This window comes from Oncorhynchus mykiss, chromosome 11, assembly GCF_013265735.2.
Source record: "Oncorhynchus mykiss isolate Arlee chromosome 11, USDA_OmykA_1.1, whole genome shotgun sequence".
Taxonomy (NCBI): domain Eukaryota; kingdom Metazoa; phylum Chordata; class Actinopteri; order Salmoniformes; family Salmonidae; genus Oncorhynchus; species Oncorhynchus mykiss.
In genome coordinates, this window is record NC_048575.1 from 41,083,941 (window position 1) to 41,103,097 (window position 19,157).

The 19,157-nt window shown below is 47.2% G+C and overlaps 1 protein-coding gene across 4 annotated transcripts in view; it reads right to left on the minus strand.

Moving 5' to 3' along the window:
• adgrv1 (adhesion G protein-coupled receptor V1) overlaps positions 1-19,157 on the minus strand; it is a 213,878-nt gene that overhangs the window by 126,480 nt on the left and 68,241 nt on the right. For 2 of the 4 annotated variants that reach the window (XM_036935475.1, XM_036935473.1), the window contains 32 exons: positions 17,802-18,046; positions 17,461-17,642; positions 16,496-17,316; positions 16,199-16,408; positions 15,347-15,477; positions 15,132-15,231; positions 14,662-14,841; positions 14,222-14,391; positions 13,779-13,866; positions 13,468-13,491; positions 12,663-12,741; positions 12,119-12,257; positions 11,808-11,949; positions 11,322-11,587; positions 10,921-11,096; positions 10,685-10,812; positions 10,360-10,541; positions 9,677-9,823; positions 9,384-9,464; positions 8,909-9,170; positions 8,227-8,349; positions 7,638-7,860; positions 7,317-7,521; positions 5,410-5,556; positions 4,922-5,177; positions 4,175-4,377; positions 3,315-3,491; positions 2,890-3,072; positions 2,580-2,759; positions 2,304-2,468; positions 1,883-2,003; positions 1,510-1,633 (listed from right to left, as the gene is read on the minus strand). In XM_036935475.1, the coding sequence (XP_036791370.1) occupies positions 1,510-1,633; positions 1,883-2,003; positions 2,304-2,468; positions 2,580-2,759; positions 2,890-3,072; positions 3,315-3,491; positions 4,175-4,377; positions 4,922-5,177; positions 5,410-5,556; positions 7,317-7,521; positions 7,638-7,860; positions 8,227-8,349; positions 8,909-9,170; positions 9,384-9,464; positions 9,677-9,823; positions 10,360-10,541; positions 10,685-10,812; positions 10,921-11,096; positions 11,322-11,587; positions 11,808-11,949; positions 12,119-12,257; positions 12,663-12,741; positions 13,468-13,491; positions 13,779-13,866; positions 14,222-14,391; positions 14,662-14,841; positions 15,132-15,231; positions 15,347-15,477; positions 16,199-16,408; positions 16,496-17,316; positions 17,461-17,642; positions 17,802-18,046 (5,860 nt within the window). The remainder of the gene's footprint in view (positions 1-1,509; positions 1,634-1,882; positions 2,004-2,303; positions 2,469-2,579; positions 2,760-2,889; positions 3,073-3,314; positions 3,492-4,174; positions 4,378-4,921; positions 5,178-5,409; positions 5,557-7,316; positions 7,522-7,637; positions 7,861-8,226; positions 8,350-8,908; positions 9,171-9,383; positions 9,465-9,676; positions 9,824-10,359; positions 10,542-10,684; positions 10,813-10,920; positions 11,097-11,321; positions 11,588-11,807; positions 11,950-12,118; positions 12,258-12,662; positions 12,742-13,467; positions 13,492-13,778; positions 13,867-14,221; positions 14,392-14,661; positions 14,842-15,131; positions 15,232-15,346; positions 15,478-16,198; positions 16,409-16,495; positions 17,317-17,460; positions 17,643-17,801; positions 18,047-19,157) is intronic. The other 2 variants (XM_036935476.1, XM_036935474.1) reach the window with 1 other exon arrangement.

Genomic DNA, 19,157 nt, shown 5'->3' on the forward strand with positions numbered 1-19,157 from the left:
AGGTGACCAAGAACCAGGTGGTCACTCTGACAGAGCTCCAGAGTTCCTCTGTGGAGATGGGAGAATCTTCCAGAAGGACAACCATCTCTGCAGCACTTCACCAATTAGACCTTATTGTTAAGGTGGCCAGACGAAAGCCACTCCTCAGTAAAAGGCACATGACAGCCCGCTTGGAGTTTGTCAAAAGGCACCTAAAGGACTATCAGACCATTAGAAACATTTTTTGGTCTGATGATACCAAGATTGAGCTCTTTAGCCTGAAAGCCAAGCATCACATCTGGAGGAAATGTGGCACCATCCCTATGGGGAAGCATGGTGGTGGCAGAATCATGCTGTGGGGATGTTTTTCAGCGGCAGGGAGTGGGAGACAAATCAGGAGGGAAAGTTGAACGGAGCAAAGTACAGAGATCCTTGATGAAAACCTACTCCAGGGCACTCAGGACCTCAGACTGGGCCGAAGGTTCGTCTTCCAACAGGACAACGACACTAAGCACACAGCCAATACAACACAGGAGTTGCGTCGGGACAAGTCTCTGAATGTCCTTGAGTGGCCCATCCAGAGCCTGGACTTGAACCCGATCAAACATCTCTGGAGAGACCTGAAAATAGCTGTGCAGCAACGCTCCCCTTCCAACCTGACAGAGCTTGAGAGGATTTGCAGAGAAGAATGAGAGAAACTCCCTAAATACAGGGGAGCCAAGCTTGTCGCGTCATACCTAAGAAGACTTGAGGCTGTAATCCCTGCCTAAGGTGCTTCACCAAAGTACTGAGTAAAGGGTCTGAATTCTTATGTAAATGTGAAATTTCTGTTTTATTTATTTGTTTAATTTGCAAAAAAAATCTTAAGACTGTTTTTGCTTTGTCATTATGGGGTATTGTGTGTAGATTGATGAGGATTTTTAAATGTGTATTTATTATTTTAGAATAAGGCTGTAACGTAGCAAAATGTGGAAAAAGTCAAGGGGTCTGAATACTTTCCGAATGCACTGTATAGTGTCGCTAACATGTTGGCTCACACATGCCAGGCAGTAGCCAACTACTGTAGTTAGCTAATAGTTAGAACATTGTGGACGCCAAACGACGCCACTAGCTAGACTCGGGAGCTCATGGGCTACATTAGCCAACTGGTTAGACACGATAACACCATCGGCAACAATAACTTAACTAATAAAAATAGCTAGTTCGTTTTCAGACAAATATGTTAAACTCATAGTTAGTTTCTCCACCGACTACTAAATTTAGGAGGCGAGCTAAATTACTGAAATGTAGTTAGCTGGCTCACTGGCCAGGAAGTAGCCACTACTAGCCAACTAATCAAGGATTTCTTATTCTTTAATACAGTTGGGTCAACCTGATCATATCAAGCAACAGACAGTTTCTGGAAAGGTAAAAGTGCATCTGTGTAACATCACACGCTCCAGAAGGATCAACGAATCACCCAACGTAACTCATGAATATGAATGACTTTGCCCCCGGCTATCTTACGAAAGGAAATTTCTCTAACTGTACCTGATTAAAGCAGTCCCATTATAGTTTCCCTGAGGTTCTCCTATCAGGACATTCCTGGAGTCCTCAGCGATGCCCACCATTCCCAGTGCTGCACGGTCTCCCTGGATGGTGATGGTGGCCACCCCTAAAGACACACACCAACCCAGGGGACACAGTTCAGTCTAATGCCCTCCACTGGAGCTCCTTAAACACACTCCAGGTAGAAGTTGCCTCTAGGGGCACATCTAGGACCAGCTTACTCTCCCCCAATCCTAACTGTAACCATTAGGGTTGAAAATGACAAACAGACCTCAGATCAGCTTCTAGAGGAAAATGCATTCCTCTCCTCTCCATAGACCAGAGACTGTATGTGATGCAGCCCAAAGATACTGACCGTTAATGGGGTCGATGACAGCACCACTCTCTGCAGCCAGGAGCTGGACAGTGAAGTTCTCGTCTCCCTCCAACACAGCGTCAGCCAGAGCCCGGATCACCAACGTTTTCCTCAACTCTGTCTGAGGTTCACAAAGTCTCACGTCAGTCTTTTCAACAAACTACTGTACATTTAGCATCAATTATTACCAAGCAGAGCAAAACACCATCAACTGACTTACTACCATCTTCCCCTTTGGCCACTCTAGCCCCACCCCCTACTGACCACACTGAAGACCAGTGTTCCATTGAGAGGTGAAAGGTCGTCTTTTCAACAAACTACTGTACATTTAGCATCAATTATTACCAAGCAGAGCAAAACACCATCAACTGACTTACTACCATCTTCCCCTTTGGCCACCCTAGCCCCACCCCCTACTGACCACACTGAAGACTAGTGTTCCGTTGAGAGGTGAAAGGTCATCCTGGGCCGCGTCCTCTAGCCGCCACACCAGTGTCACCGCCCCCTCTCCTCCCGCACTGCGCAACACTGTCAGCATTGCCATGGCAGCTGGGTCACTAGTGAACGCTGGCTCGCTGATAGTGACCTGAAAGGAGATTAGTTCGTTTAGCATAATAATGGTTTATAATAAAGTTGTAATTGATTGAGTAAGATAACTGTATTCATCCTCTGTAGGGCAATATGTTGGGTATCTCACAGTCTGCTCTTGGAAGCCAAAACGGCCCAGCGGTGAATCGTTGGGGGGGATGGTGACGGTCACAGAGGTCCCCTCCCCCAGTCTGGCTCCACCAATCACATGCATTAGAGTCACACCGAAGCGCTCTGCAGACTCCACCTCCGTGTCATCCACGATACTGATGTCAATAAAGGCTTCACCCTGCAAATAGAACCAGAGTTTTTTTTACCTGAGGAATACAAGCTTCCTATCCTTCATAGAAGCTCAACTAGACCAAGTGGATCATAGTGAGGTGACCTAACTTAACTAACTACTTAATTAATCACTTTACCTGGCCATCTTGAAAGGTGATATTCCCAGAAGCAGGAATGAAGTCATCGAGGCTGGCAGTGATTGTCCGCGCCTCCCAGTACACCACCACTCTCCCAGTCCTGCCAGCCAATCGCACCACAGGTAGGCGGAGGAGGTTCCCGGGCTGGGGCACCTCATAGGCCAGTACCCCTCCGGACTCTTCCTAAGAAGCCGATACCGAAACAGAGTTGAAGCATTAACACCTGAATAGGATTAAAATACCTATTTGTATTTATTCTTTCTTTGGATAGAGTTTTCAGATCATCTCCAAACCGTAGCATCATGTACAGTAGTTACTGTTGTAATGTGTTGTGAGATACTACAGAAAGGAAGGGAGTGTTATACTTCAGCAGCATTGCTAACGTATGAGCAGAGGGAGTAGTTTGTATGTTTTTTCTGGTTGACCTGTGAGTCGCTGAACTGCAGGACCCCCCGTGGGTCGTCGTTCTCCTGGATAGTGACCACAGCCACCTCCATGCCAGGCCTCTTCACACTGGGCTGGCCAGCCCCTGTCAACCCCCCCACCAGCTCCACACCTGTGATGTTCACCAGGAAACTCTCAGCCAGCTCCGGAGCCTCGTCCTGGGGATATGCACGTGTGCATTCACACACACGCACGCACACGCACACGCACACACACACACACACACACACACACAGCCTTGAGGACCTGAACTGATCCCATGTGGGATCATGGTAAATGCTAAATCAGGAAGAAGGGAAACCATTTTTAACACCCAACCCACAGAAATGAACTAGTAAGCTTGTCCTTGTTCCACTTCTGAAGCAACTTTACTCTCATAAATCACCTTAATAGATGCTGGCAGTTTGAGAGCACATTGAAATCAAGGCCTTGTTTTCAAGCTCCTCTCAGTCTAAACAAAACACAATAATAGTTACCATTAGTGGAGGTTAAAATAGCGACTCAGCACTGCAATTTACTGGGAACGGATCTATTCTGGTGTGACGGGAGATAAATAGCGGGTTTCCTTGGTGGAAGGCCCAGCACTGGTGGTTTTAGGCCTGGTATGGGTCTTCGCTGTAGGCAGAAAGCATCCAGAACAGGCAGAAAGCCCGGCTGTTTGCTGAACCAATCTAAATCCACACTGCTTGGGTGGGAGAGGGGAGGCGAGGTAAAGAGAGGAGAGAAGAGGAGAGGAAAGGAGGGGAAAGTAGAGAGGATTCTACTGGACTGTCCTCAGGGGTCCCAGGAGGACACCTGGTGATTGTTTGTCGATAAAGTCATATTCTATTATTTTTCGTACTGGCAGGATGGTGATGGTGACGAGGGCCATGGTGGCATGCTCCTTCATGATGACGGTGTCCTCCCGGGATGTGTAGTCCTGTGGGGTGCTGGCCTGGTTGGAGGGGGGCTGGGACAGGGCTGGTCTGGTCTGGTAGTGGACTGCCACCTCCCCGGACACTCCCTGCTCTCTCACAATGGTGAGGGTGACATTAGTGGGACTCTCTGAGGTGAAAGCAGAGGCAAACATGCACAAGGAGCGTCAGACAACACACATTAGGTAGCCTAGTGGTTAGAGCATCGGACTAGTAACCGAAAGGTTGCAAGATCGAATCCCCGAGCTGACAAGGTTAAAATCTGTCGTTCTGCCCCTGAACAAGGCAGTTAACCCACTGTTCCTAGGCTGTCATTGAAAATAAGAATTTGTTCTTAACTGACTTGCCAGGTAAAATAAATGTACAAAAATAAACAGAAACCTTACAGCCTGTGCAAGGACAGAAACAATTTGGATAATGAGTAGAAATGAGTCCTACCAATGTCATAGCTCCTGTCAAATCAAGTTATGACAACCTACCATACACTTTAGAAGCTTTAAAAATGGACATGGTTCAAATATGGCTTTCTGTTGTCCTTGATGTGTAAGATAATTGCATATGTATTGTTCTTAACTATACACAATCTCACATATTTTTTTCTTGTATAAATACATGAATATATATATATATATATATATATATTTTAAAGTCAATCTAAACAGCTGGCCTCTTACTCTGGGGCTCCTGTGTGTGGAGGTATTGGGAATCCAGGTGCCAGCCTATCACCCCATAGGGAGAACCGTTGGGCAGGATGGTGAGAAGGGCCTGTGCCCTCTGTGGGTCAATCAGCGCCCCCCTGGAGAGCTGGTCTAGGCCCACTGTGGTGACATCCAAAAGGGTAAGGGTGACCCTCTCTCTCAACTCAGGAACGCTGTCTGCTACCACGGTCATAGAGATGGTAGCCACCACCTGGCCCTCAGAAAACGTCACCTGAGATCGAAAACAGTTGACGGTGGATGATGTCAGTCCCTCTGTAGCTCAGCCAATCCAGGAAGTCAATTCACAACCAATGAACTAATCAACTAAATTGGAAATTTCACATCAGATAGTTGTTCTGTATTGCTTCTATTTCTCTACGTCTACATTTTCCTCAAAGTGAACAGTGAAAGAGATAATCCCGAGAGAGAGAGAGAGAGAGAGAGAGAGAAAGAGAGAGCCTCACCACTCCAGACGTGGGAAAGATGTCTTCCAGACTGCCGTTGGCTGCCCAGTGGACGGTCAGTCTGCCGAAGGTCCCTCTCCTCCTCTCGACACTCAGAGAGATAGGGTTGCTCCGCTCCAACTCCTCTACTTCCACAGATAGAGAGCCCTGGAGAGAGGCAACATCAGTGTGCAATATAAAGTAGATTTGACCATTCAAATGTATTGGAACACCGATAAATACAAACACGAACACATATACAGTGGGGAGAACAAGTATTTGATACACTGCCGATTTTGCAGGTTTTCCTACTTACAAAGCATGCAGAGGTCTGTAATTTTTATCATAGGTACACTTCAACTGTGAGAGACGGAATCTAAAACAAAAATCCAGAAAATCACATTGTATGATTTTTAAGTAATGAATTTCATTGCATGACATAAGTATTTGATCACATACTACCAACCAGTAAGAATTCCGGCTCTCACAGACCTGTTTTTCTTTAAGAAGCCCACCTGTTCTCCACTCATTACCTGTATTACCTGCACCCGTTGAACTCGTTACCTGTATAAAAGACACCTGTCCACACACTCAATCAAACAAACTCCAACCTCTCCACAATGGCCAAGACCAGAGAGCTGTGTAAAGACACCAGGGTTAAATTGTAGACCTGCACAAGGCTGGGATGGGCTACAGGACAATAGGCAAGCAGCTTGGTGAGAAGGCAACAACTATTGGCGCAATTATTCGAAAATGGAAGAAGTTCAAGATGACGCTCAATCACCCTCGGTCTGGGGCTCCATGCAAGATCTCACCTTGTGGGGCATCAATGATCATGTGTAAGGTGAGGGATCAGCCCAGAACTACACAGCAGGACCTGGTCAATGACCTGAAGAGAGCTGGGACCACAGTCTCAAAGAAAACCATTAGTAACACACTACTACGCCGTCATGGAGTAAAATCCTGCAGTGCACGCAAGGTCCCGCTGATCAAACCAGCGCATGTCCAGGCCCGTCTGAAGTTTGCCAATGACCATCTGGATGATCCAGAGGAAGAATGGGAGAAGGTCATGTGGTCTGATGAGACAAAAATATAGCTTTTTGGTCTAAACTCCACTCGCCGTGTTTGGAGGAAGAAGAAGGATGAGTACAACCCCAAGAACACCATCCCAACCGTGAAGCATTGAGGTGGAAACATCATTCTTTTGGGATGCTTTTCTGCAAAGGGGAAAGGACGACTGCACCGTATTGAGGGGAAGATGGATGGGGCCATGTATCGCGAGATCTTGGTCAACAACCTCCTTCCCTCAGTAAGAGCATTGAAGATGGGTCGTGGCTGGGTCTTCCAGCATGACAACGACCCGTAACACACTGCCAGGGCAACTAAGGAGTGGCTCCGTAAGAAGCATCTCAAGGTCCTGGAGTGGTCTAGCCAGTCTCCAGACCTGAACCCAATAGAAAATCTTTGGAGGGAGCTGAAAGTCCGTATTGCCCAGCGACAGCCCCGAAACCTGAAGGATCTGGAGAAGGTCTGTATGGAGGAGTGGGCCAAAATCCCTGCTGCAGTGTGTGCAAACCTGGTCAAGAACTACAGGAAACGTATGATCTCTGTAATTACAAATAAAGGTTTCTGTACCAAATATTAAGTTCTGCTTTTCTGATGTATCAAAAACTTATGTCATGCAATAAAATGCAAATGAATTACTTAAAAATCATACAATGTGATTTTCTGGAATTTTGTATTAGATTCCGTCTCTCACAGTTGAAGTGTACATATGATCAAAATGACATGCTTTATAAGTAAGAAAACCTGTAAAATCAGCATTGTATCAAATACTTGTTCTCCCCACTATATATATATAAATGCAAGTGACAAAAACCTCATTTGAAATGCACTGTGAATCACAGTTAAGCAACAGAGGAGGGTACCTGTGCAAAGCCTATGACTCCATGGGCGTTGTCATTGGTTGGAATAAGCACAGTCATCTGACCACCAAAGCCAATCTCAGCCCCTCCCTTGGGATTTCTTAGGACCACACGGAACTGTTCCTCCTCCTCCGGGGCATCGTCGTCGATGATGTTCACCGCAATCTCCAACTCCCGGTCACCGGGTGTGAAACGCAACTCGCCATAGCTGAGAGTGTGGCGGCAGAGAGCAAACGGACAATGGTCAGAGAAGACAACCACAACGAATTGATCAATATCTCTGGTCAGAAGGTTGCCACGGGAACAGTGGGGCGTCATAGGTACCTGGGTATGAAGTCAGAGTGGTTGGAGACCGTGGTGAGCTCATACAGGGTTGAGCCGGAGGGCTCGGTGGCTGCTATGAGGCTCTTGGTGGTGTTGAAGTAGGGTAGAGGTAGAGAGAGGAAGTGAGAGGCTGAAGGAGACCTGAGCACCATGGCAAACAGACTGGTGTCAGACCTCCAGGAGTACAGCGCTGAGCCATTCCTCCCTGCCAGCAGGACATAGGCTGAGAGAGACACAGAGGGAGAAACAGAGACACATCTTTAGTGGGGAAACAGGGATAAGTTGTGAAATTGTTAGATATTGCTGCACTGTCGGAAACTAGAAGCACAAGCAGTTTGTTACACCCGCAATAACATCTGTTGAACACGTGTAGGTGACCAACACAATTTGATTTGATAAGACTACTAATGTTAAAGATTTGTAGGTGTCTTTGAAATAACGAGGTCGTCATCATTATAAATCGCCATCACCATGATCGTCACAATCAGTTGTGACTCTGATAGTATTGATTGAATGATAACACCTAAGGGTCTCCGAGTTGACCCGTGTGAAGAAATTTGACCATCATTGTGTGTGTGTGTGTACTCACTGATCCCTGAGGGCAGGGTGAAGGGGTGGGCAGAGCCCAGGCCAGGGTGGGGGATAGACTGGCTGTGCTGAGGGAACTCCTGCGTGGGTCCCCATACAAACACCTCACAGGAGGGAGAGGAACCTGAGGATAGGAACACACACACACACGGATGAACGCGCCCACCCACGCATGCACACACACACACGCGCGCGCACACACAGACAGAGCTTTATGTTAGCACTCTATTCTTTCACGAGGCGGTTATGTTAAGCATGGGCCGTGCTGACACACCCAACTCCTATAAATTACACCCCCTGAGCCTTTCTGTGGTTTCCCTATGGCCTACTACAGTGAGCCTTCCAGGAAACTCACAGCATAGAGCCTACCTACTTCACTTATGTGGATTGTGGTCTGTGGTGTTTCATCCAAACATACATAAATACATGCTCCAATATACATTAGGACTTTTGGCGCCTTACTCCCTCCCATCTGTGCACACAGATCATGTTTTGTCTTTAGTAGACCGGGGACACATTGACTGTGCCTTACGCATCACAACTGCAGTGCACCACACGCTCCCTCTCAGAGTGAGAACAAAATGGCACCGTAGCAAGACGTCAACATAGAAGATTGTTGATCGCAAACACAAATGGAGCGGTTGCAAAGGGCATGGTTCGTAGAGGAGGTCACGCGAGGTCACCTTCAGTGGCGACCAATAGGAGAGTGTCTGCTCCCCTGGTGAGAGACTCCACTTGTTGAGCTCTGCTGCTGACAGGCAGAGGCCTGGGGTTCTGGAAGTGTCCTTGACTCCACTGGAACAGCACACAGCCGTCCTCAGTCTCCTTCCCCACACAGGCAGCCAGGTAGAGACGGGTCCCGTGGGAGAGCAGAGACACACTGGGGACACCCTGAAGCTCCAGGCTCTGGTGGACAACAAAGGTACTCCCAGTCCGAACGAACACCTGGTGGAAACAGGATGAGTTAGCTACTAGCTAGTCGAAAATCAACTCCAGGTGGTTGTGGACTCTATCCATTGGGCATTTTTGATTTGAATGAAAAATAGTGTGGTGGTGTGCATATGGGTATCATGATCTATGACACCTGTGTAGCACTGTACCGGTATGCCTCACAGGTAGGTTATGGCAAGTCATGTTCCTTTTAACCCCCAAACTCACCTGGCTGGAGGCAATCAAGTAGTCTCTTCCTTCAACGGAGAAGTGTTTGACATCAAGAGCTTCAACAGCCAACGTTTGTTCCTAGGGGGAAAAGGGTTGGATTTGAGTGAAAAGAATACAATACTCAACATAATGCCACTGCCATTCAGTGGCTGTTATAAAGAACGTATCATAGGAACATAAGGCCGGTGACAGTGTGGATCTTACTTCATCTTAATAACAGGTAGAAAACTAAATCATTAGGACCCCAAATGAATCGACAACCGTCAAGCCAAAGAAGTGAGGGGCTTCACCAGTGTAAGGTTGTGGTCCGGCTGCACTCTGAACAGGCTGAGGTTGACTGCGGGGGAGTCAGTCTGGCCTCCGTGTGTGATCGCTACATTGTACGAGCCGTTCACAGAGAAGCCCACACACACACTAGGGTCCTGGATCCTCATCGACTGAAAACACAAGAGATTCAGAGAGAGAGAGAGAGAGAGACATCATACATTTGCAATCATGAGTCATCATGACATTGAGTTATGCATGTGTGGATGCAACACAAAGTAAGGCCGTTACCTAAAAGCTATTATGGGTTGGTGGTTTATGTCTTCCTTCCCATGTTCACGCCTACACTTTCTTCCTTCTTTGCCTCCTATGTAGTTCAGCTACTGCACCGATGCAGTTTGACCTTTGATCTCTTGACTCTACACTTAGGCTAATGTTTAGATGAATTACATCTCCTCTACAAGTCCCCTTTCTGTGATTGGTTAACTGTCTGTAGAGGAGAAGTGATAGACAGCACCAACCTACTCTCTGTTCCACACGCTAGGACTGAAAGATATAACAAATCCCCCCATACCCTACTTCTGCCACCTACATAATAAGATCCTTCTCATCTAAATGATGTGAAATTGTTAATTTTCTAATGCTAGTCCATATCCATGTATTTCACTGTCTATGACCGCAAAAAAATCCTGAACTTGAACTAGATTACCTGTATAGGTACCAACACCCCCTGCCACCTGTACAGAGTGGCATTGGTCTGGGTGGAGCCACCAGGGGAGGGCATGTCCAACCTCATGGCCAGAGGAGAGGCACCATCAGCCAGGGAACACCAGCCTGAGGTGGGGGTCTCTGGGAAGATCTGATACACTGCCATCACTGGAAGAGTCCCCTCTGAAAATAGACTAGTACAATCACTGTATATCATGGTAAACAAGTGGACACAGACTCGAAACAGAAATTGCCACTGGATTGTGTAGTGTGGATATAATGACATTAACTGTGTGTGCAGAAGCAGAGTTTCTAGCCCATCTTACCCATGGCAATGGCTGTGTCCGACTGGGTCTCCCACTCCACACTGACCGCTGCCTCTAGACCGTTACTGCGGGACACGGTCAAGAACACAGTCCTACCACCCTCTTCCCCCACCACAGAGCTGTCAGTCCTGCAGAGATAGAGGTACATGTGTGAGTGTGTGTGTGTGTGCATGCATGTGTTTGTGCTTGCATGCGTGCTTTTGTGTGCTTGCATGTGTGTGTGATCACATGCTCACCTATTGAGGGAGGGTGTGATGCGGAAGAGGCCCAGCGGGGCGGAGTTCTGAAGCACGGTGATGAGTGTGTGGAGTGTGTCTCCAAGCCGCGCTCCTCCCGTTGGATTGGACAGAGTTACCGTGAACGTCTCGTTCACCTCGGGCTCAGCGTCCAGAACCGCCCAGATCTCCAGAGTCTAGAACATCACATCACGCAGGAACATCAGAGAATGTCAACACATCAGAGAACGTCAAAATTAGAATATGAAGGGCTTTATAGGCTGAAACACATCTAGAAAAGATTCTTGCCCTTGCCTATATATCAATTCAATCTATTCTCAATCCTCCAAAATATCTTCAATCTATTCAATCAGTTCTCCTGTATATCTTCTAGACTGACTGAAGTCCATGGTCCCCTTCACCTTGAACCTGACTCCATCCTCCAGCTCCACAGTGCCCTGCCAGGGCATGAGGTCGTCCTGGGCCAGCGTTTTGTTGGCATCTGTGATGGTGAACTGGACGCTGACGGTACCGAAGGTGCCCTGGGGTGGGTCACGCACCACATACAGGGTGGCCACACTCTCCCCCAGCCCGGACACCGACGTGGGTTCCCTCAACAGGAAGTGCTGGCTGCTGTTGAAGGAAATGACACCATGGCCGTCGTCGCTGGCCAAGATGCTCACCATGGCTACGGAGACACGGGACAGGGGAGACAGGGAGAGCAGTTTTCACCAGGGCACTTGGCGATTCTTGTGAAACCAATCAACAATGTCTGTGAAACCATAGGTACGTAGACTACACACGTAGACTACACACGTAGACTACACAAAAAATGGCCTTCAATAAAATACAATATAAAACATGTGTAGCGAACATGCATGATGCTACAGGCTTCCAGAACATCCTACCTGTGGTATTGTCTCCCAGCTCCAGCCCGGACGATGGATTAGCCAAAATCAGCTGGAACCTTTCAGCTCCCTCTGGGATGACGTCATCCACGATCTGAACCTCAACAAACTGATGCCTCTCCCCATCAGCGAAGTGGAGCGTCTGAAGAACAAACAAAACATGTGAACTCACAATGACAAGGAGCCTTTAGTCTCATTGGTGGGGCCCAGAGTTTTTCCCCCGGTCAGAACAAATGGTCAGAGAAAATTCCTGGCCCTACTCATTAAGAACTCTGATCGGCGGTTTAGTGGGTTAGGGGCACGGGCCTCACCGATGGAGTGGCGTTGTAGTCCAGGCCCAGCTGAGCTTCCAGGTTCTGAGCGTAGAAGACGAGCGAGACGTTTCCGTAGGTCCCTGCGCTCCTGTAGGCCACCAGGCTCAGCACGCCCACGGTCTCATTCACCTCGAAGCTACAAGGGAAAACACACAGACAAACATCAGATTTGTCTGCCACTAGAGAGGAGAGAGTAAGGATTTACTTGCTATGGCTATAATATGTGCCTTGTCTCACCCATCTACCTGAAGACGGGTGCAACTGTAAGTCACTCTGGAGATAAGGGTCTGCTAAATGACTAAGCCATGAAAGGGGAAAGAGTAACAGATCCTACTAAAGAGGTGAGAGCAGTGTAGGCTTTTCTCAGCCAAGCTGTCCGTGTGAGGAAAAATGCAGTAGAGTAGAGGGAGTGCTTCTGGGTATATCTGCACAACCACAGGTGCTCTTAGAAACAGAGGGCATCTCGTAAATGGAGAGAAAGGGGGGGAAAAAGGGAGAGGAAAATCACTGTGAACGAGAGGTTGAACACAGAGCCACTCACTTCGTGTTTGTCCATTCAATGACACCTCGAATTCCATCATTGGCGCCAATGCTGATTTCTGCCACCAAACCCTGGGTGTCTGAATAGAAAAGGCAACATTGCAATGGGGAATGGTAGCGCATGTTCTAAAGTCTTGTTCCAGTAATAATATCATAAAAAAGACTAGCATTAGCTTCAGCATGATCACTATGATCGCAAAACGGGGTTCAGAGCATCTACAGAGGATATGAAGCACTTGTTTGACACTACAATAGGAGCACAAGATGAGAAGACGTGGGCCATTCACTTTTCACATGCAGCCAGCTGATAGTTGGAGTATGTGTTGACTGATTTCTAATGTTCTTACTGTCTGTCTGTCTGTCTGTCTGTCTGTCTATATCTCGCTCTGGGCACAGACAGCACGAGGGCCATTTAAAGCTTTTGGTTTGGCATTCCCACTGCTCACCACAGTGTTTTTCAGCTCGACCCAAATCCCAACAGCCCCTCAATCATAGAGGCATCAATCAATCAGAAGAATCGTAGCCACTGAGTGCTGGCTGGCAGATGGGCCCTATGCCTCTCCAGTCTGTGTTGTATTCTGTCTACTCGTTGTTTCCTTAAGTTACCCAGTCATAAAATGGGCTATGGTTAGGATTACACAAGACGCAGTAGTGCCAATTACATTTTGGATATATTTGCAGATCAATGACAAAACTGTGCCCGTTGAACGTAATGTAATGTACAGTGAATGAATCGTATATTAGCCATTATGCCATACTACACAACGCAAAGCATTATACTGTAATAAACACTAAATATATGTTACCTTTCAGTGTAAAATATACAACTTCTACTCATCACACAGAATGGAATAGAAGAGAAATGAAAGGAGAGAGAGGAGAAAATAAGAGATCCAACACAGATTACACAGAATTGAACATGAAAGGGGAATTTACAGTACATAACAGGAAGTCAAGGGCAGAAGAAAAAAGGGGAGTGGTTGTAAACTCCATCCAAATGACATGGAGAACTAAAAGTGACCTATAGGATCGCCGTGGGAAAACCATGCACATTTAGAATGCTTTGTTTGTGATTAACCTAGTTGTCCATTTCGGGACAATGCTAAAAACAGCATACCTAGTTTAGGGGCAGGTGAGAGGGTGGTGATGAGTACTGCAGATGTAATGTTGACTAGGAAGAATTCCTGCAACTCGGGGACGTCATCCTGGGAAAGAAAATGTATATCATTTGTATAACATATAGTCTGCGACATTTACACTGTTTGAATTCTAGGAAAACTCACTAGGCATCCTACACTTAGCCTACCAGAGTATCACAGCCATTATGCCATATGAGAGAAATATGAGAGAAATATGACCGTGTTTGCTGTGGTGGCCAGAGTTGGAGACAATTCAAATTCAGTCAATATAGCAAGTAAACAAACTGGCATTCCAATTCCCCCTAAAAATGCATAGAGAAGCATCGAGGAAAACGGAGCATTGAGCAATTGGAATGTCAGCTTATTTGATGAATTGACTGAATTCAAAAGGCATTGAGCCCAGCCCTGGTGGTGGCCTTACGTCTAGTATCATGATGGGGATGGCCACCGAAGTCTGTCCATCCTGCAGGATCACTGAGCCCGACGCAGGGAGGAAGTCCTGTCCTGGTTCAGCCAGGCCGCCGCCCCCTTCCACCTGGGACAGGTTCTGGAGGGACCCTCGGACCGTCTCATAGCTGATATTCACCGCCCCTGAACACAGAACAACACATACTTGGCTGTTAACAAACACATTTTCTTTAACGTTAGATCCAGTTAACTAATAGCAGTCACCGGGTGACATCTGATTAATTAACATAGCGGCATTTGCGGCTAATCTTGTTTTGAGACAATAGATCAAAATGTACAGTACAGTCCCAACTTTTCTCATCCTTAAGGCCTGGAGTTTTCCCTGGTCTGATCACGCGATCGGGAAACACTCTGTCGCCGCTAGCTCGTCCCAAATCCCTATTCCAGACTGACCTGAGGCCACAAGCTCTCTGTTGATGAAGACGTTGAGGACGCCGTCGCGCTCCTCTGTGCTCAGGCTGAGGGAGGATGGGGCGATGCTCAGCATCCCGAACGGCTCGTCACTGGTATCCACGGTAACCACAGCCTCGCGCCCCTGGACGTCCAGCACTGCGTGACCCGTTACCAGAACACCTGGGGGACAGGGGGAACAGAACGCTGACGGATAATATCCATACAAACACGAGTCACACTCATTTCCTAGCCTTACAGGTTACGGGGTCGAACAGACTAAAAACTCTTTGCTATGGCAACCTCTATGCCTGATCCATGCTGCATAGAGTCATTGTAAACAAAAAACGTGCTTCTTAAATGACTAGCATGGTCAAGCTAAAAGTGAAATAAATAGAGATCCAAGTACATAGGAGAGATTGGAATGTGCGTGTTGTTACGTTGGTCAGCCGAGGCCAGGGAATGTGATTTACCGTAAGTGTGGATGTTGGACAGGACCACCCTATATTCTTCATTCTCCTCAGGGGTTGCGTCTTCAAGTAGCTGGAGGACTATGGTAGCGTTCAGTGTTCCCTGTGTGAGTGACAGGAGACGCTCGAACATCAAGCACCATATACAACAGAATGAACCGAATACTAGACACGGCATGTACACCATACCGAGGCGTTACCCCGGTCAGTTTGTTTACCTCGGTGAAGAATAGTAGTCCTGAGGTATGTGTAAAGGTCCTGGCAACGCGGGGGCCTTGGATGACCCAGTCCACGGTGGCGTTCCCCAGACCAGGAGCTGTCCTGGTCACCAGCAGGGACAGCATCTCCCCTACAACACGCACACACACACCTTAGTCACCTTTTAATGTAGTACATGTCAAGCTGTATTTGTAACTGGCACTGGATTATACAGTATGCCTTCCTGTCTACGGGAAAAGTTTAGGTTATTTCTCATTGCCAATTCCTTGTGCAAAATGTCGCCCATAGTTTGCTGTTTTAGATTAGTAGACCAGGATACAGGCTTTGATTATAGCCTTACGAAGGTCTTCCCTTAGCTACTGTAGGTGGCTCGGAAAGAATCAATCCATTAGGAAGTGGTGTAAGTATTCGCCACAGATAAGAGTGGAAGGGCTCTGTCGTGCATACCCAATGAGCCGTGCCTGGAACTTACTACGTGTGCCACCTGTTGCAACATGCTCCTCCCACTATCCCTTGCATTCCTTCATTAATTCATTGGATGTTTCCGAACGCGCGGAGGGCGAAGTGATGAGGTTGAGGAATGGTAGCTGTGTTGCCCTCTACAAAACAGTGCGTGCGTATGAATTTGTGATCACAAAGCCATGATATTCAAAAGAAGAGAATTGTCAGCTTACTACAGTTACATGCTGATGCATTATGACAGGGGTTACTATCAGGGGAGGCAGGGGTCATTATGTCATCAGTGGCTGCTTGGTAAACTGGCTCGGTGCAGAGCTAAATAATTCACACAGTGATTCAGTTGATGCTCGCTTCATTGAAGCGACGTACAGGGTCCCCTGTACTACACCCACCCTCTCTGGCCATAACAGAGCGTGAGACTGCGTGGAAGCCCACCACCCCCGCCACGTTGTCGTTGGCCAGGATGACGATGGTGACCGTGTCGGAGCTGGGCAGGATCCGGCTGCCTCCCGCCGTCTTCACCAAGCCAACCATCAGGGTCTCGCTGTCCTCTGGCTCCGAGTCATCCGTAATCACTATCTCAATGGTCTTCTTCAAATCGCCTTTGGATGGAGAGAACCAAATATACTGTATATCAAAATAATATTCATATCCAAAAAGCATTATGCAGTACTAGCTTTTAAACCTACCGTCGGCAAAGACAAGTGTTTCCCCCGTCCCGGTGAAGTCAGTGTTGGGTGTAGCCATTCCGCCCACGAACCTCCACTCCACTGTCACCTGTCCTAGGCTGCCCCCCCTCCTCTCTATGACCAGGGGTACTGAGACGCGTGGCTCCTCTCTCACCTCCAGATAGATCCCATCCTCTGTGGCGTTAGGGCTGAGGCTGTAGATGAGAAACACCCCAAAGGCATCCCCGTTCATGCCTATGGTGACCACTGCCTTGTCTGGTTGCCCTATGGAGGGCAGGTTCTTCTCAGCCACGGTTAAATTGACCAGCGCCACCTTCAGGATGCGGATGGAGAAGCTCTCGTCCATCTCTGGGAGTTTGTCCGTCAGAATGGGAACGGTCAGGTTGGCTACACCCGAGCCGTCTTCCAAGATGGCCGTCTGCGCTGTCATGGTGGTGTAGTCGCTACCCGCCATGGCCTGCGAGCTGAAGAGAATGGCGGCGGCGGTGGTGTTTTTGGCATAGGTGAGGGTCTGGGTGGACGCAGTGAGCTGGGCAGCCCCGCTGGTCACCCAGGTGCAGGAAGCCATGGGGGACGAGCCCCCAGAGGGTGACAGGGAGAAGGCCTGGCAGGCCTGCTCCCTCAGGCAGACTGCAGCACAGGCAGCCAGGGGGTCTTCCTGAGAGCTGACATTGACAGGCCTGCGGGGGGTGCCAGAGGGTACTCCTGACACCGGGGAGTTGTAGTACAACAGCAAGTCCTGGCCCTCAGTCTGGGCCATGCTAACTATGTCTATCTCTGAGGTGCTGTAGAGGACCTCCACTTGGCTAAAATGACCACCACTGATGTGATGAAGGAGAGGGAGAGAGAGAGAGTTAGTTAAGAATTATGTTTGAATAGCAGCAATATGTCGATTCAGTGCAAATTCCAAGGTAAGAAGATGCAATGATACTGCAAGAGGACAGAACTCAAACTAAAGGACAAACCTTCGACGGACAGTAATGTTGGCCATAAAAATTCCCTCGAGAGGTTCCTGCACACGATACACAGACTGGTCAAAGTAGACCGTCCCATACGGGTTGTCATTGGCTGGGACAGTAATATTGATTGTTTTGTCTTTTCCAAGGTTGCCTCCATTATTGGCACTAGTCAATTCCACCTTGATTATCTGAAAAGCACAGAACGTTTAGAGGAAAAATGACAGACTGTATACTATATTGGCCTCTATATTATATAGTAAATATAATTATACAAATCCTTTCTTTGTCAAAAAAATAAGAACAATGTTATGAAATGATGAAGAAGAAAAAAAGACTGCGTTTCTTACTTCCTCAATTTCCGGCACATCGTCTGCTAGGACCTCGACTTTCAACGTCTTAATGGTTTCCCCGGGCGCAAAGATGACCTCTCCTGACACAGGCCGGAGGTCCCCTACTGCTGCTCTGCCGTTGACCGTGGCCCGCCACTGGATAGCCACGGTCCCTATGGTCCCAGCATTACGCACTATGGGCAGTGTCACCTCAAAGGAGTTCGCCCCTGGCTCCTCTATGGTGACAGGAGCAGACTGAAATACTAGGGAACACAAACAGTACTTTTATGAGGTCTAATGTCATTCGTTGATAAAGGAATCATGCTGGAATCTTCAGTTTGCTGATGTCGTCAGTATCGTGCATATACTGTAATCTGATTTGAATGAGCAATTGTATATTTTAGCACTATATTTAAGACTAGTGTGTGTGTGTGTGTGTGTGTGTGTGTCAAGGTTTCCGTTTTCCCCGGTAGGCCGTCGTTGTAAATAAGAATTTGTTCTAACCTCTTGAGTGTAGGGGGCAGTATTTTGATATTTGGATGAAAAACGTACCCAAATGAAACTGCCTATTTCACAGGCCCAGAATCTAGAATATGCATATAATTGTCAGATTAGGATAGAAAACACTCTAAAGTTTCCAAAACTGTCAAAATATTGTCTGTGAGTATTCAGAACTGATATTGCAGGCAAAAACCTGAGGAAAATCAAACCAGGAAGTTGACTCTATTTTGAAAGCTACATGATCCATAGCCTGCCTTTGCTCCATTTAAAGGGATATCAACCAGATTCCCCATGGTGTGAACAGTCTTTAGACATAGTTTCAGGCTTTTATTTTGAAAAATGAGGGACAACGATCACATTGCGTCATTGTATGGCTGGGTACCAGCAGCATTTTGTATGCGCAACAGCTTGGAGCAGCCATTTTCTCTCTCTCTCTTATTGAAGAAGCTACATTCCCGGTTGATATATTATCGATAATATATTGTAAAAACAACCTGAGGATTGATTATAAAAAAGGTTTAAATGTTTCTATGAACATTACGGATACTATTTGAAATTTTCGTCTGCGATGTCGTGACCGCTTGAGCCTGTGGATTTCTGAACATAACGTGCCAACCAAATGGAGGTATTTTGGATATAAAAATAATCTTTATGGAACAAAAGGAACATTTATTGTGTAACTGGGAGTCTCAAGAGTGCAAACATCCAAAGATCATCAAAGGTAATTAACTGACTTGACTAGTAAAATAAAGGTTCAATTAAAAAATAATATATATAAAAAATTCCTTAACAGAATAAAAAATGTGCCTTTAAACCTGACAGATTTTATTGAAAAGCAAAACATTGCCCATTGCGTCTTCGTCCCTGCTATAA